We start from the raw sequence: 14,200 nt of genomic DNA on the forward strand, positions 1-14,200 counted from the left end.
AAATTCACTGAATATCCACAGGAGAAGGTAATTCAGCATTTGGCAGGTCAAGAAAATGCCCTCCCTTTTTCTTTATCCTTGCCTCCTTCTTTCTCTGACACTTGAGTTCACTAAGTTGTAAGTGCCTGAAATCATTCTTGGTGAATAATGCTGGGCCACTCTGGAAATTTGTGGCTGAGAGCTGGACCCTCGTCATCGCCACGCACTTTGTCACTGAGACAGGGTAACCCATGGTTACTGAGCTCAGATCAGTTAAGGGGCAGAGAGCCTCCCCTCCTCACCGCTCTATAAAAGAGACCCAGCAAAGAGACCCTACCGGCTTCCGGCTCAGCCTGGGCGAAAGCGTGGGAAGCGAAGCCCGAGACCTCGGGAGCAGAGCACACCAGCTGCAGTGGCCAGGCCAGCATGTCTCCTTCCTTCCAACTTCAGTGCCACTTCATTCTGATCTTCCTGATGGCTCTAAGAGGGGACAGCCGGTACCCAGAGGTGAGCGACCCCGGACTGACCCATCACACCTTCCGTGCGTGAGTGTCCAGCCTTGGGCGGTGGGCAGGTTGCCTCAGCGCTCAGTCGTTATTGGGGTTAGCTCTTTCTTCCCTATCTTTTGCGCCCCGTCTTCACTGGACTAGTCTTCCTCCCTGCCTCTTCCTCCTTCCCTCTGGCCCCTGGGGATACCCTAGTCTGATGGAAAGGGTCTAACACCTTCCCGTCTTCTCTGGACCCGGGAGACATTGGTCCCATCACTTTATTCTCTTTGCAGCGGGGCAGGGAGGGTGCCCCGCCCCTGGTCCCCTTTCCCACCCCTCGCACTTTCCCCGTCTGACCCACCTTCCTCGCCAGCTGCGGGAAGCGGCGGACCACGACCCTCTCCTGCTCCTGAGCGCCAGCCTGAAGCGGGAGCTGGCGGGGGAGCCGCTGTACCGCCGCGCTCTGCGTGAGTCGGGCCGCGGGGCTGCGGCCGCCGGCAGCGGGGCGGTGGGGAGGTTGGCGCTCCGCGCCGAGGGCGGGGGGCTCCGGGGCATAGCCGGGAGGCGCTGGCCAGGGCGGCCGGGGGCGCGATTCCCGTCGCTAGGGCTCGGTCCGAGGAGGCGCGCTGGGGCGAGACGGGGTGACGCGCCCCGGGGCGCGGGAGCCAGCGCAGCCGAGGCTGGGAGTCCGGGCGCGGGCGCTGCAGACCCGGGAGTGGGGCGCGCGGAGAGGGCTGCAGCCCGGGACCCCTGCCCCGCTGCCGTCCCCCAGGGTGCCTGGACATGCTGAGCCTCCAGGGCCAGTTCACCTTCACCGCTGACCGGCCGCAGCTGCACTGTGCCGCCTTCTTCATCAGCGAGCCCGAGGAGTTCATCACCATCCATTACGACCTGGTCTCCATCGACTGTCAGGGCGGGGACTTCCTGCAGGTGAGGCGCCCCCGCCGCGCGCAGCCCCAGCTGCGGGGCTCGGGAGGGGAGATCGGCCGGGTGCTGCGCCCAGCGAGGGGCTGCCCAGCATGGGGAGCCGGCGACACTCTCAATGAGACACTCTGCTGGTGCCTGAGTGGGACGAGCGCGCTCCGGGACCCCCATGCGGTGCCAACCTCGCCCCACTCCCCGAAGGGCCGGTGCCTTGGACGTTGCAGTGGTTTCAGTTCCCCTCTGTGCGCTTTCGGGGCCCGGGCGCTTTCAAAGACCTAACACGCACGGAAAAACGCTGTGTTGCAATCTGGGGCGGATGAAAAATGATACAAACTAACTACTACGAGCGCTCGGAGCCACAGTGCGGGCCAGTCCTGGTTGGAAGCCTGGCCCCACGCGTCTGAGATCTGAGCCCGCCCCGCTCCTGCTGGTCCCTCTCTCCGTGGAGCTGTTCCAGGCTTGCAGAGGCTGTCTTCAATGCCTGGGTGACCCGATTTCGGAGTAGTAGGGCACTGGCTGCTGGGAGGGGTGCTCAGAGGGAATCCAGTCTGAGGCGGGTGGGAGGGAGGACAAGCCCGAACTTCACAAGGTCCCCTCTCTCAGTCGTTTCCGTAAGTCTAACAGGACAGCTAGTGATGGCTGACGGAGTTCTACGGTCCAATTAAAATGATCGTGATTAAAACCTCCAAAGTGGAATTATTTTGGAACCTGTCAAACACGTTAAGAGGAGAACTGGTCTGGTGCAGTAATCTGCAGCTGGCTGGTTGGGAATTTTGCTAATGTGAACTGGGTTGGGCTCATTAAATTGGAGACTTGTGGTGATTTTGAGAGTAGAGTCAGTGGACTCTGACCTATTGTCTAACTGCAAACTTTAATAAGCAAAGAAAAAAGTCTTAGGTGGGCATACCAGCCATCACAGTCTGAGTGTTGAAGCAGTTCTTGATATTTTGATATGTCATAAGAGTAAAAAAAATGAGGAAAACGAGCATACATAACCATTGGCAGGTAGGTAAATTTACTGCTCAAGTTTTCTCTTTTGCTGTCTATTTTTGAGATATTTTGTTCATATTTCAATGCATGTTGGAAAGAGAGGCACTGAAACTCAAATCACACTTTTGTGGAATTCTTCTGAAGGTGGGATATGTGGAAAATATGACTCAAGATAAAAATGCGTATTGTCCATAGTTTCATTTACCAAGGTGGCTGAAATTACAAAGTACAAGAAAGGCTATTTACTTTGGAAACTTTAAGGTTTATATAGGGAAAAAAAGAAATAATTAATTAATAATATTCCTTGCAAACAGCCGTCACTGTAACATATACACAAATGGGGAGAAAGCTGGCAGGGGCATGTAGGCTGTCACTTCCTCACTATGGCTGAAGGCCCATTGCTGGGGAACTCCTTCCCCCTTTTCCACATGCCTATGACTTCAGGAGTTGATGGAAGTGCTCGTCTCTGTATTTTATGTTGGAAGGTATTTGATGGTTGGATTCTCAAGGGGGAGAAGTTCCCCAGTTCCCAGGACCATCCTCTCCCCACGACTGAACGGTACACAGATTTCTGTGAGAGCGGTGGCATTGGAAGGAGTATCCGATCCTCCCAGAACGTGGCCATGATCTTCTTCCGGGTCCACGAACCAGGAAGTGGATTCACATTAACCGTAAAGACGGATCCCAACCTCTTTCGTAAGTGGAGTCCCTATCTCCTCAGTCGGAAGGCAGGACTTGGGGGCGGGGGTCGAATCTGCTTTTCAAATGTAGTGTCATAGTACAGACTTAAGAAATTTGAAGTGAAGAATGATCTGAATGGACATTCTTTTGTAATTAGAAATGACCTAAAGGATATCTCCTATTCATTATTAGGAAAATCAAATCACAGTTTTTATTTCCCAGGCTAGGTAGGATACTAATTTATGGTGGGTAGAATTCTATTTTTTTCTCCAAAGTCTTATTCTGATCTCCTAAGGTACTACAATGCATTCAGTGACAAACTTTAATCCCTCCTAGTCAGTCCATTGATCTAGGATAAGCTGAGGGTCAAATATTAAGTTGCACTCCTAGAGATATTCAGGCAATGCTGAAAGACTGCATATCAGGGATGTGGGAGGTGGGTTTCATGCCCTGAGTGGAGGATTGGACCAGAAGACCTTAACGTTGCCTTCTGATTCTGAGTCCACCACTCTAATTTAGTTCATTTCCTATGGAAACATACATAGATGCTATAAAGTGAAAAGCTCAGGCCTAAAACATATTACGTTAATCAAAATGAGTTCATTCATTTGCTTATTTTTTCCCTCTTAGGAGAAAAATCTTTTTAAAAAATCAGGAGGAGAAAACACATCATTCATTTTTGGTTGCATACAATAGTATTAATATTAACAATTCATGTGGTTGAAGAATGGGGCCTAGAGCTGGCCTGGTGATGTAGTAGTTAAGTTTGCGTGCTCCACTTTGGTGGCCCAGGGTTCTCAGGTTCGGATCCTGGGCACGGACCTGCACACTGCTTGTCAAGCTATGCCGTGGCAGCGTCCCACATACAAAATGGAGGAAGATTGGCATAGATGTTAGCTCAGGGACAATCTTCCTTACCAAAAATAAATAAATAAATAAATAAACAATAAAATAAAAAAAAGAATGGGGCCGAATCTGCCAAGGAATAATATACTGACTGATCTTCCAATTTTTATTTACAAAAACCAAAAGATTTTTTGAAAGAAGCGCCTCTCCACCAAAAGGCTGTGTCTGAGGACTGGAACAGAATAATCCTAGAGGACATAGGAAATGTGTCTCCTGTGTTTTATTTTTTTAGAAATTGAAAACCTTCTAGAATCATCAAGGAATTTCAGTTCTTTTTGAAATTAAGTGTAATTACAAATATAGATAGTAGGCAAGAGGTAGTTCTGACCTCTTCTGATCAATCAGAAACTTTTGTCCCGTGATTGGCAAAAAAAAGCACAAATTCTGATGCTTCTAATTTCATAGCTAGAAGAATAAATTCATTGTAAGTCTAAACTTGAAATAAAAATCAAAAAATTTCAGAAATTCTTGGGAGTAAATTAAACGTTAAAATTTATCTTTTAGTCAATTTACCACTTAACACCCAGCAAATATTTATCAGACGTAAGCCTGCTGTCTATTTTTTCTCAGCCTATTTTGTGACTGTTTTATTATTCACTTATTTTGTTACTTAAAAAATAACATTACAGCTCCAAATTCAATGAGTTCACACAGACAGAGTTTGAGTTCTGGCCTCAGCATTAAGCCCTGATTCATCCAGACTTCCAGCTTGAAATTGGACCCTGGTTAACTGAAGTGTTCCTAGAGCTTCTACCAGTTAGTGTTGTTTGTTTGGTTATTAATTAATGTCTTATGATTGTTATAAACAAGCTGACCCCCTGAGATTAAGATTAGAAGCCCCCTTGCAGCCCAGGTCCTCTTAACAATATCAGACGTTGCCGGTGATTTTCATTCCCCAACTCCCTCCCGGCTCCAAATTGCCTCTGCAATGTGTACTGTCCTCCAGGCCACAAGGCCCTAGACCATGAATAGGAGCCTAAAATAAGGATAGAATAAATTTCTATAGAAACCCAGCTTGCCAAGTAGTGAAAATGTGATTTTGTTTTTCTACAAAGCCTGCAATGTCATTTCCCAGACCCCAAATGGGAGGTTTAGCCTGGTAGTTCCGCATCAGCACCGAAACTGCAGCTTCTCCATAATTTATCCTGTGGCGATCAAAATATCTGACCTCACTCTGGGACACTTAAAAGGTCTGCAGTTGAAGGTGAGTTGCTTGCTTGCTTCCCAATCATTCCCTAAGGCCACAGCTTTATCGGCGCGGAAGTAATCACACAGGGCAAACTGGAGTGGTGGGGCCTTCAGTGGACTCTGCAGTCTCACATGAGCCTGTCCTCGAGGCTTTAACTAAACCCGCTTCCACTTCCGCTGTGCTGCACGTTGCACACTCAGGTGCCCTTGCTGACGACTTGAATACTTTTCTTGTGACGTAAGAAATGTTTTCAACTGGTAAAGTTGTGGCATATAATTACAATTGAACTCTCTTGTACTTGCCTCTTTCACAAAAATTCCCTCCTAGCAGAACCTAGTGTGAGTCATCTACACAGCTGGTTTTCTGATTATTGGAATTTTCTTTTGACACGAAGGAAGTGTCTCATTGACAGAACTGTGTTATGAAGGAATGCTAAGTGTAGCATAAAATACAAAATCGGATTTTTATATTGCAAAATACAGTAAAGTTTGGAAGTTTTTTGCATTACATTTAATTCGGTACATTTTGCAGCAAAGTGTTAGCTGAGAATGCCCATCCACTTGTTCTCCCAGAAACTTCTGTGTGGGCTTGACAGCTAATGCTGTGAGTTTCACCACATTCCTTTGCACCGGTAGCTTCTACCCCCTGAGGCCTCGTTTGCTTTTGCCTTCTCATCCGCCTACGTTAAGACAGCTCATGCATTTGCTGGCATCAAAGATAGTCCGAATTCCTAATCAGACAGATTTCAGTGAAAAACAAATAACTAGGGCCAGGACTGAGAATTTCCTGTAAGCCCTAAATTCATGGGCCAGTGCCTACTTTTTTTACTTGGACCTTTGTGAAAGAATAATCTTTTGATAAAGACCAGGATAAGTGGATGTCTTTGGCATAGGCTTATTGACTTGCGATTGTTTGTATGTCGTTCTTGGTGCATAAAATAGAAGATGACAGTGTGCTAGCAAACTGGGAGATCTGCACTTCAGTTATTCTTGGCTATGAGGAGTAATCCTGGTGTTTCCTCCTTAAAAAATTTAAAGTCTGTAGTGTCCTAGGCATCTATTCTTTTATAAAATGTTTTTTGAGCACTTACCATGTGCCAGGCACTATTCTAGATGCTGGAAATTAGCGACGAACAAAACAGGTCCCGCTCACATGGACCCTGCATTCTAGTGGCATGAGACTGGCAAAAGTGTAGTGTATTTCAGATAGTGGTGAGTGTCCTACAGCAAATGAAGCGGAGTGCTGTGGTAATGGCTCGGGACAAGGGAGCAGAGGGAGGGCCGGGGAGCTGCCTGAGATGAGGTGGTCGGGAGAGAAACCCGGGAAGGAGACATTTAAAGTCAGACTTGAGTGGTAGGTAAGAAGGAACCAGCAGCCACGGGAGGAGCCAGGAACAGAGGGAAGAGTATTGTAGAGGCTCAGAGGCAGGAATGGGCTTGCTGGGTTCCAGAGATGGAGAGAAGGCAAAGTAGAGGGGGAGTTGTGTGAGACAGCATCAGGGAGATGGGCAGGGCCAGCTGTGGAGGGCCCAGCGGGCCATATGAAGGAGTTTGAGTTTACTCTAAATGAGGTGGGGAACAACTGAAGAGCTTTAGGGGGAAAGCGACGTGATCTGACTTACACTGGCTTCCACATGGTGAATGGGCTGTGGGGGCCACCGTGGTGCAAGGAGAGCACCTCGGGTGAGCACCTGTCACAGTCTAGGCAAGAGATGCTAGTGGCTTAGTCCAAGGAGGCAGAGCCTCAACAAAGAAACCCGGGGGATCACTGTTGAGGAGCTGAACCCCAGAGAGGTCCCTACACAACTCAGCTTCTGCCCTTGTTGCTTCTGCCATCCTTTATAAGAATAGCTGAGAGGTTTGGGAAGAGGAGAGAAAGTCACTGAACACCAGGAACAGGTGCACCCACCTTCCTCATTTCTATGTTTTGTTCCCCACATTTCAGCTTCTGCTTCTTCCCATCTTCTTCATCCCCATTTCTCTCTCCTGAGCCTGCCTTTTTCCCTTCACCACCTCCTGCTGAAATTTGGAATCTATAGAAACAAGTGGAAAGTTTCATCTTAAGAGATGTTCCGCCTATCCTCTACTCAGGGGAAAGTCAGTTATGTTTTTTCCTTCGCCCCTAAATGGCTTATTCAACTCTTCATTGAGAACATGAGCTCTGCACACAGTGGGGCTAATTAACTCTCTATTTCATCATGTGATGAAATGATGTGTAAAACACTAAGCATAGAACCCAGCACGTAGTATGTGCTTTAAAAATATATCTGCCCACCTGCTTCCTTTCATTAGCCAAACAGTTGCTATTATAATATTTTCTATTTGGGGTTTAGTTCTAGTTGCAGTTCAATGTCTTCTAAGTGTTTGAGTGTGTGTGCTTATGAGCGTGCATGTTCAGAGTTCTCTGTTTTAGATTTTGGTCCCTATGTGGCAGGGTCTGTCTGGTTAACTTCTGAGCACCATGCCACATCCCCTGAGGTCTCTTGATAAGTATGCCTCAATGAAGGTGAGGGTACCAGGGAAACCCACTGTAGAATGTGTAGGGGACAGTGCAAAATGAAAAGGCAGGGGCCCTTATTTAAAAATTATCAAGAATTTCAAGATGGTGGCCACAGAGCATTAAACCAAGCACTCAGCCCTTGTAAGTGTGGGGTTTGTGGGCATAGGGGCCAGCCCTGACTAGAGGTGATGGCTGGCCTAAAGTGGAACATTTGGGACCGAGAGTGTCCGCTTTATGTGGGAAAGTGAAGCACAGGAATTGCTGTGGAGGAGACAGTGTGGGAAGGATGAAGGGAAGCAGAAACGCGTGGTTGCGGTGGATCACACAACGTCTTAGAAGAGACTCTTGTTTTAAGTAGCTTGGAATAAATTTGTTTTAGTTGGAAGGAGAAAGACGATGGTAACTCTAGCTAATTTGAGCCCCAAATGAGGATTCTCTTTTTTCTTCAATATTCTTATAATTAATCTAAATCTTTATCAGTAGAAATGATAAAGATTTGTCTAGCAGAAAAAGTCCTACATAAGGAAGAGGAAAAGAGATGAGTTGAAGGAAAAACTGATGTGAAAGCCCTATTTATAAAAACTCTGCATGCGTTAAGAAATTCAAATAATTCAGTATGTATGTCCAAATAATTGAAAAAGCATAGCATTTTCAGATTCAATTTTCATACGTCTTATATGGAGTTTACAGATTGCCATTTCATCATCCCAGTCCTTGAGCTTATAAAAAACTTCTTTAAAAAACACGCACATACATTTAAAAGAATGATTACCCAACTGGTTTAGAAAAGCAATTCTTAGCATTTTTTCTCTTCTAGATGTCTTCTAATTTCCGGAGTCCTGGATGTTAAATTAAATGGCCCTGCCAGGCTGTCTAGGGCTGATTCAGTGCATTCACCAACCTGACATTGGTGAAATGGCTTGACTTCCATAACTGGTTTAAATATATATCTCTCTGCTGCTTTCTTCTCTTAGAAACCCTCAGCAGGCTGTGGGGGAAAAGGAGACTTTGTGGAGCTGCTGGGAGGAACTGGACTGGACCCTTCGAAGATGATGCCTTTAGCTGATCTCTGCTATCCTTTTCATGGTCCTGGTGAGAGTTTTCTTTGATCATTATTTATGTGCATATCAAGATTATTTCCTTAAATAAAACAACCCAAACTTTTTATACATGGGAAGCCAAGTTCCACCAAAAAAAACTTCAACTTTGCACATGGAGCCCGTGTGAGGATTACGTGTGAGTCTATGTGCAGTATCCAGAATGCGTTACGGCAGTACCCGACACTGGGAGAGAAACCTGGGAAATAACAAGGATGTGTGTTTAAGGTTGGCCCTAAGTAAAACCATGGAAAAGATAAGCTTTTTTATTCTGTGCTTTCTGCACCTTCTTGAAGGTCCCTGCTTTCATTCTCTAGAGACTAAAGAGTTTGTTTACTACCTGAAAACTATGGTTCAAGTAGTAGATGTATCATCAATTAGTAATAGTAAAATAATGAAGTAATATCTAAATAACTTTTCCATATATAAGTATATATGTGTGTATTACTCATAGGATAGAAATTAAAAAGTGATACACTTTATTAGAACTTCTCAGAACTACTGAATGTCTCTACCTTCTGGCAGCAAAACCGGCCTCTGAAAGGCCACTACAAAAATAGAAGTAAATCCTGAAATCTACAAGCGGTCACCTGTAAGAAAAGACCAGTTTAGTGCACAGCATGCCAAACAGAACCGGATCGTCTCTGCTAGGGATCAGTGAGGATTTTCCCTTTGCTTATGCTCAGGTGGGGTGAGGGAGCGTGGGAATTGCTCATCTCATGACCAGATTAATTAATGAAGTCCAAGGCGAGAGGGAGAGGATTACACAAAACATTTCTATTAAGGTCAGTCTCGTACCTGTACTTTAGATGCAGGAATCAGAGATTATCTTTAGAGACAAAGGTAAAACAGAAGAGGAAGAACAACGGTCTCGAATCTCATGGCGAATTCTTATCATAGCCCCCTTCCTCTCTTGTCACCACAGATCACTAACCAACCAGGTAATGAAGCTGCAAATCAGACATCCTTTTGATCAGCGGTTTCCTGTTTTAATTAAAACCAGGTCTGCCCACTAGTATTCTCTCTCCCGGAGCAAATGCTGAGCCCTTAATAAACAAAATATCTCTGAAATAGAATTAATATGTACAGATAAACACCAAGGCCTGCTATATAGTCCATTGACCCCAGATACACCTGTATATGAAGTTTCAGATGAAATGTAAGGCAGGACTTGACCTAAGGCAAGCTTTCTAATCAAGGCAAAGGCAACAGATTTCTAAAAACTCACTTTGGTAAAAACTCAGGGCTTCTTTTATGCTAATTGACACTTGAGCTCTGGTTTAAACTGTCAGTGCATGTGGCTTCTCTGGCCTTTTGCATGTGTTCTCTAAGGCACTGGATCCCTCCATGCTAATGGAGGACACCTGTGGGGAGAAGCATTTGAGCTGGGTAAGATTAGATTAGGACTAAAGAACGCCCATGCCTTAAAGTTTAGAGAGTTGAAGCCAGAGTAATTTTGGTGCTCGAATTATATGACTTGAATTAGGTAAAAGGGTGATACTTGGGCCAAAGAACCACTTTTGCCTAAATTATCTAGATAATTGAAACCAGTCTTAAGAGAATTTGAAGGCTTGAATTATATGACTCATTGGTTCCTTTTAGACTTCCTTTTTTTCTTTCATTCACCATGTTTCCATGAGCCTCCTAAGCTGCTCAGACAATGAAGAACTGTTAGGGACTCTGCCCTTTAAATTGGATTTTATTAGGAATTATGTCAAAATAATTAATAAATAATATGCACATTAACTAAAGGAAAGAGGGCATGTTATGTAGATTAAAGTTCAGAGTAAGATCAAAAAAAAGAAGACCCTCCAAATCGTTTAAAGAAAGCTAGGTTTGGACCTCCTCATGGAAGCTTATCCTAGACTCCCTGGTGCTTATATTAAAATCATTATGGGGTTTATATTTATTATGTCTCCAAATTGACTTTTACCTCAATAACTATCTGGCTGTTTTACTTCATTTAAACCCAGGTGCATGTTTGTGAAGTACCTGTTATATAATGTTAATGCTAGTGTTTCTCAGAATTTAGGCCTTATAGAGACAAAGTGGGGGGAAAAATTGAGAAAATTAGAACGGCAGAAAAGATTATTGCGGGGCAGATAAATCTTGCCTCAGGAACCAGCTTGAGGCTGGAAAAATAAAATAAAAGTAATTTTTAATAAAAATAATATGAGTTTCAATATATAACTGCTTACGCACATCTGCACTAGATGCTTATACAGATAATGAATAAGATTGGATTTAAGAAAACTAAGGCCATCAAAAGGCATTCCATATAAGAAGCACAGAAAGAATGAGAGAGAAAAGGTACAGGTGTACAATAGAACAAAAAGGAATATATTCAGTGCATATCTGTACCATACAAATGATTTTTTGTTTATATGTAAAGCAGAATTCTTATCTAGGCTCAGAAAACAATAAACAGGTGATCTTTTGGTCTACATAAATATCCAGCAGTACATTCCATCGTCTAGCCCTGCCCACTAGACACCACTTGCACACTCAGATGTTACGACAACCAAGAACTGCCCCTGCAGATTTCCCACCTGTCCCTGGAGGGCGGTACTGCCCGCCTGAGAACACTAAACTAGAACAAGGGTGTAGTGTGGACGGACCGCTTGCCTTCACCTGCCTTTACCGCCGAAGCCTTATAGGTAGGAGAACAAGAAAAGGGCAAGGAGGCATCTTCCTGTCTCTTTCCAGCCAGTTTTATTTGGCTAACAGTGTTCTTGCACATGAGGAGAAAGGCTGAGTTCAGTTTCCTATTCTACAGTTAGTTATATACTATAATAAAAATGAAAACAAAAATGTTTCTCCTGAGGGCAGATGCATGGTTGGAGGATGTGAGGGGAAGAGACATCCCCTCGCTTTCTTTGTGTTTAAATGATCTCGTTGACAGAAGGTTTGACTGTGGTTTCTAACCTGCTGGGAAACTTCTGCTTTTTCCCTGAATTGCAGCCCAAATGAAAATTGGCTGTGACAACACTGTGGTGCGCATGGTCTCCAGCGGAAAACACATCAATCGTGTGACTTTTGAGTACCGCCAGCTGGAACCATATGAACTGGAAAACCCAAATGGAAACAGTATCCGGGAATTCTGTTTGTCTATCTAGTCTTTGAACAACCAACCCAATGATTTCCATGCTGCTAAGTGACTTTTTAATGGCTATTGTATATACATAGGGTTTTGATGACCAGCTAGTTAAAAGCCCTTCATACCAGTCACTATTCCCAGCCTTGAACGTACGTCTCTCTCTCTCTCACACACACACACACACACACACACACACATTAATTTTTGTACCTTGCTTCTTTTTCATTTATAATATATAAATGACCACATAGCAGAAAATAAGCTCCTCTTTGGTAGAAAAACCGTTTTCTGTAATCTTTGGTAGGCTACAAATCTGAACTGGTAAGACAAGTGCAAAGCTATGTGCAATAAAAAAATTCTCTCAAGGGAAAATACTACAAACAAATGAAAATGGTGGTGTTCATATCAGTTTCATAACAGAAAACAATCGAATGTCTGTGTATACTGAAGTAGTTGCATCTGTTTATTTTTTGCTTACTATTCTGTTTACAATAGACAATAGTTGCAGCTATTATGTATTGATTTGTAACAACTTGTTTTTAACAAAACTTTGTAGCATGGAAAAAATTTTCCATCCACAAATACAAACATGAATAAATATATTCAGAATGTCGGCACCTTGACACTGTGTTTTCCTGAGCAGTCCCCTCCTTATTACCATCAGAAATAATGTTCTCACGTGGTAGGTACAGAACCAAATGCTGAACTAAATCATTTTCAACTCCTTAGCACTAGTAGAACTCTGGGCCATTGAGGCAGAATTATTTAGAGCAGTAGAGTTGGAGCGTTTGTATAAACGTCACTCACAGATTGGTCCTGACAGGGAAGCAGGATGCAGGGATCCCTTTTCCACTGTCCTCCAAGAAAACAGAACACACGTCTTTGTCACAGCAGGTGTGCTTTTCAACAGGGACAGCAAGGACTGTACAACTCTCATAGACACAATTTGCAGAAATCTGAGTACTTCTTTGGTACTGAAGGCAGTTTACTGTTGATTGAGCCCTGTGCATGTTTGGCTTGAGACTAAGCATGTGGTCTGTAAAAGACACTTTGGGGCAAAAAATGAGGTCCTGGGCAATAAAGGAAATACTCCTAAGTGAACCCTTTACTTTGGATTAATGGACGGAAGCTGCAAACTGTGCCTTAGTTAATGGCCTGATTATGATTCCCCAAACATATTTTATATAAAGTTCATTTTATCATGGAATGTACTAGAATCCTATACACTGAGCTTTTTTTTAATAAAATCTGAAAACCAGGCAGAAGGAAAACTACTAACTGAAAGTGTTAAAAATACCCGGGATTTAGCAGAAATTTTGGCTCAGTAGATATTTTGGAATGAGTGAATACTCTAGCAAATGAATGAATAAATGTCTGAATGGATGGATGGATGGATGCATGAATAAATGCTGGGGTAAATGCTGGGATGAATGAATAAATGCCTGAATGGATGGATATATGATTAGTTATGCAAGATGTTGGATTCCTTATTTCACAGAAAATAAATTCTATGAAGTTAAACTCTTATCTTTTTCACAATCCCTCCAGCAACCTAATTAACGTAGTCACTTATATCACTGTCAGAAGTTTCTGGGTTTTAATTCTCGTGATCCCCTTATGCTGAGTGGAGAAAATGATCTGAGGTAAGGAGGCAGGTATTTTACCACGGAAGTTAGGACAACCTGCTTTTATTTCTAATGGGTATTTTGCAAGCTACTTCATCTCTGCCCTAAAATGGGTAGGACTGTGGTTCCTAAGGTTTCTTCTAACCCTGACATTCTGTGGTCATTCATCTGTAACATAATTTACTTTGACGCTCATAGTGTACAATAGCGTACCTTCTTTGAGTGGATGGCCACTCCTGTGAACTGTCCATGACTTGTTCTTTGGAGATCCATGACTTAGTCTTCATTCCATAATGATGGGGCAGCTTTCTGGAAACAAGATGGTAGATGAGACCTCTGGGGGAGAGTTACAGAATGTGTCCTCACCAGCACCTCCATTAAGCGAGTAAAATGGTATATGAAATTTTGGCCAGATTTGACTTTCCGAGAAAGGCACTATGCATAGTGGTTAAGGTCATTGACTCTGGAGCCAGACTCTTTGAAAGCCAGCTCTGCCACTTACTTAAGCAAGTCACTTATAAGCCTCCAGTGCTCTGTTTTTAATCTGCAAAATTGGGATGATAAAGTTACCTCCTTCAAATAAAGGTTTTTGTCGAGATTAAATAGTTAAATATATTTAAAGCCCAAGAACTGTGTCTTGTATGTGTCAGCTGTTATTTTTAATTATTATTTCTTACTTCTAAGCAAATATGCCACTAGGTCCTCCATGATCTGAGTGGGGCATT

At 43.8% G+C, this 14,200-nt stretch overlaps 1 protein-coding gene across 1 annotated transcript; it reads left to right on the top strand.

The window, feature by feature from the left end:
- The first annotated feature begins 230 nt into the window (after positions 1–230).
- CRHBP (corticotropin releasing hormone binding protein) lies at positions 231–12,025 on the top strand. The gene is made up of 7 exons (XM_058553889.1): positions 231–486; positions 761–934; positions 1,240–1,397; positions 2,867–3,077; positions 5,024–5,172; positions 8,631–8,748; positions 11,715–12,025. The coding sequence occupies exons 1-7, from the start codon at positions 231–233 to the stop codon at positions 11,867–11,869; spliced, it is 1,221 nt and encodes a 406-aa protein (XP_058409872.1). The 3' UTR covers positions 11,870–12,025.
- Positions 12,026–14,200: the final 2,175 nt, after the last annotated feature.

The sequence above is a fragment of the Diceros bicornis genome, chromosome 1 (genome assembly GCF_020826845.1).
Source record: "Diceros bicornis minor isolate mBicDic1 chromosome 1, mDicBic1.mat.cur, whole genome shotgun sequence".
Classification (NCBI taxonomy): Eukaryota; Metazoa; Chordata; class Mammalia; order Perissodactyla; family Rhinocerotidae; genus Diceros; species Diceros bicornis.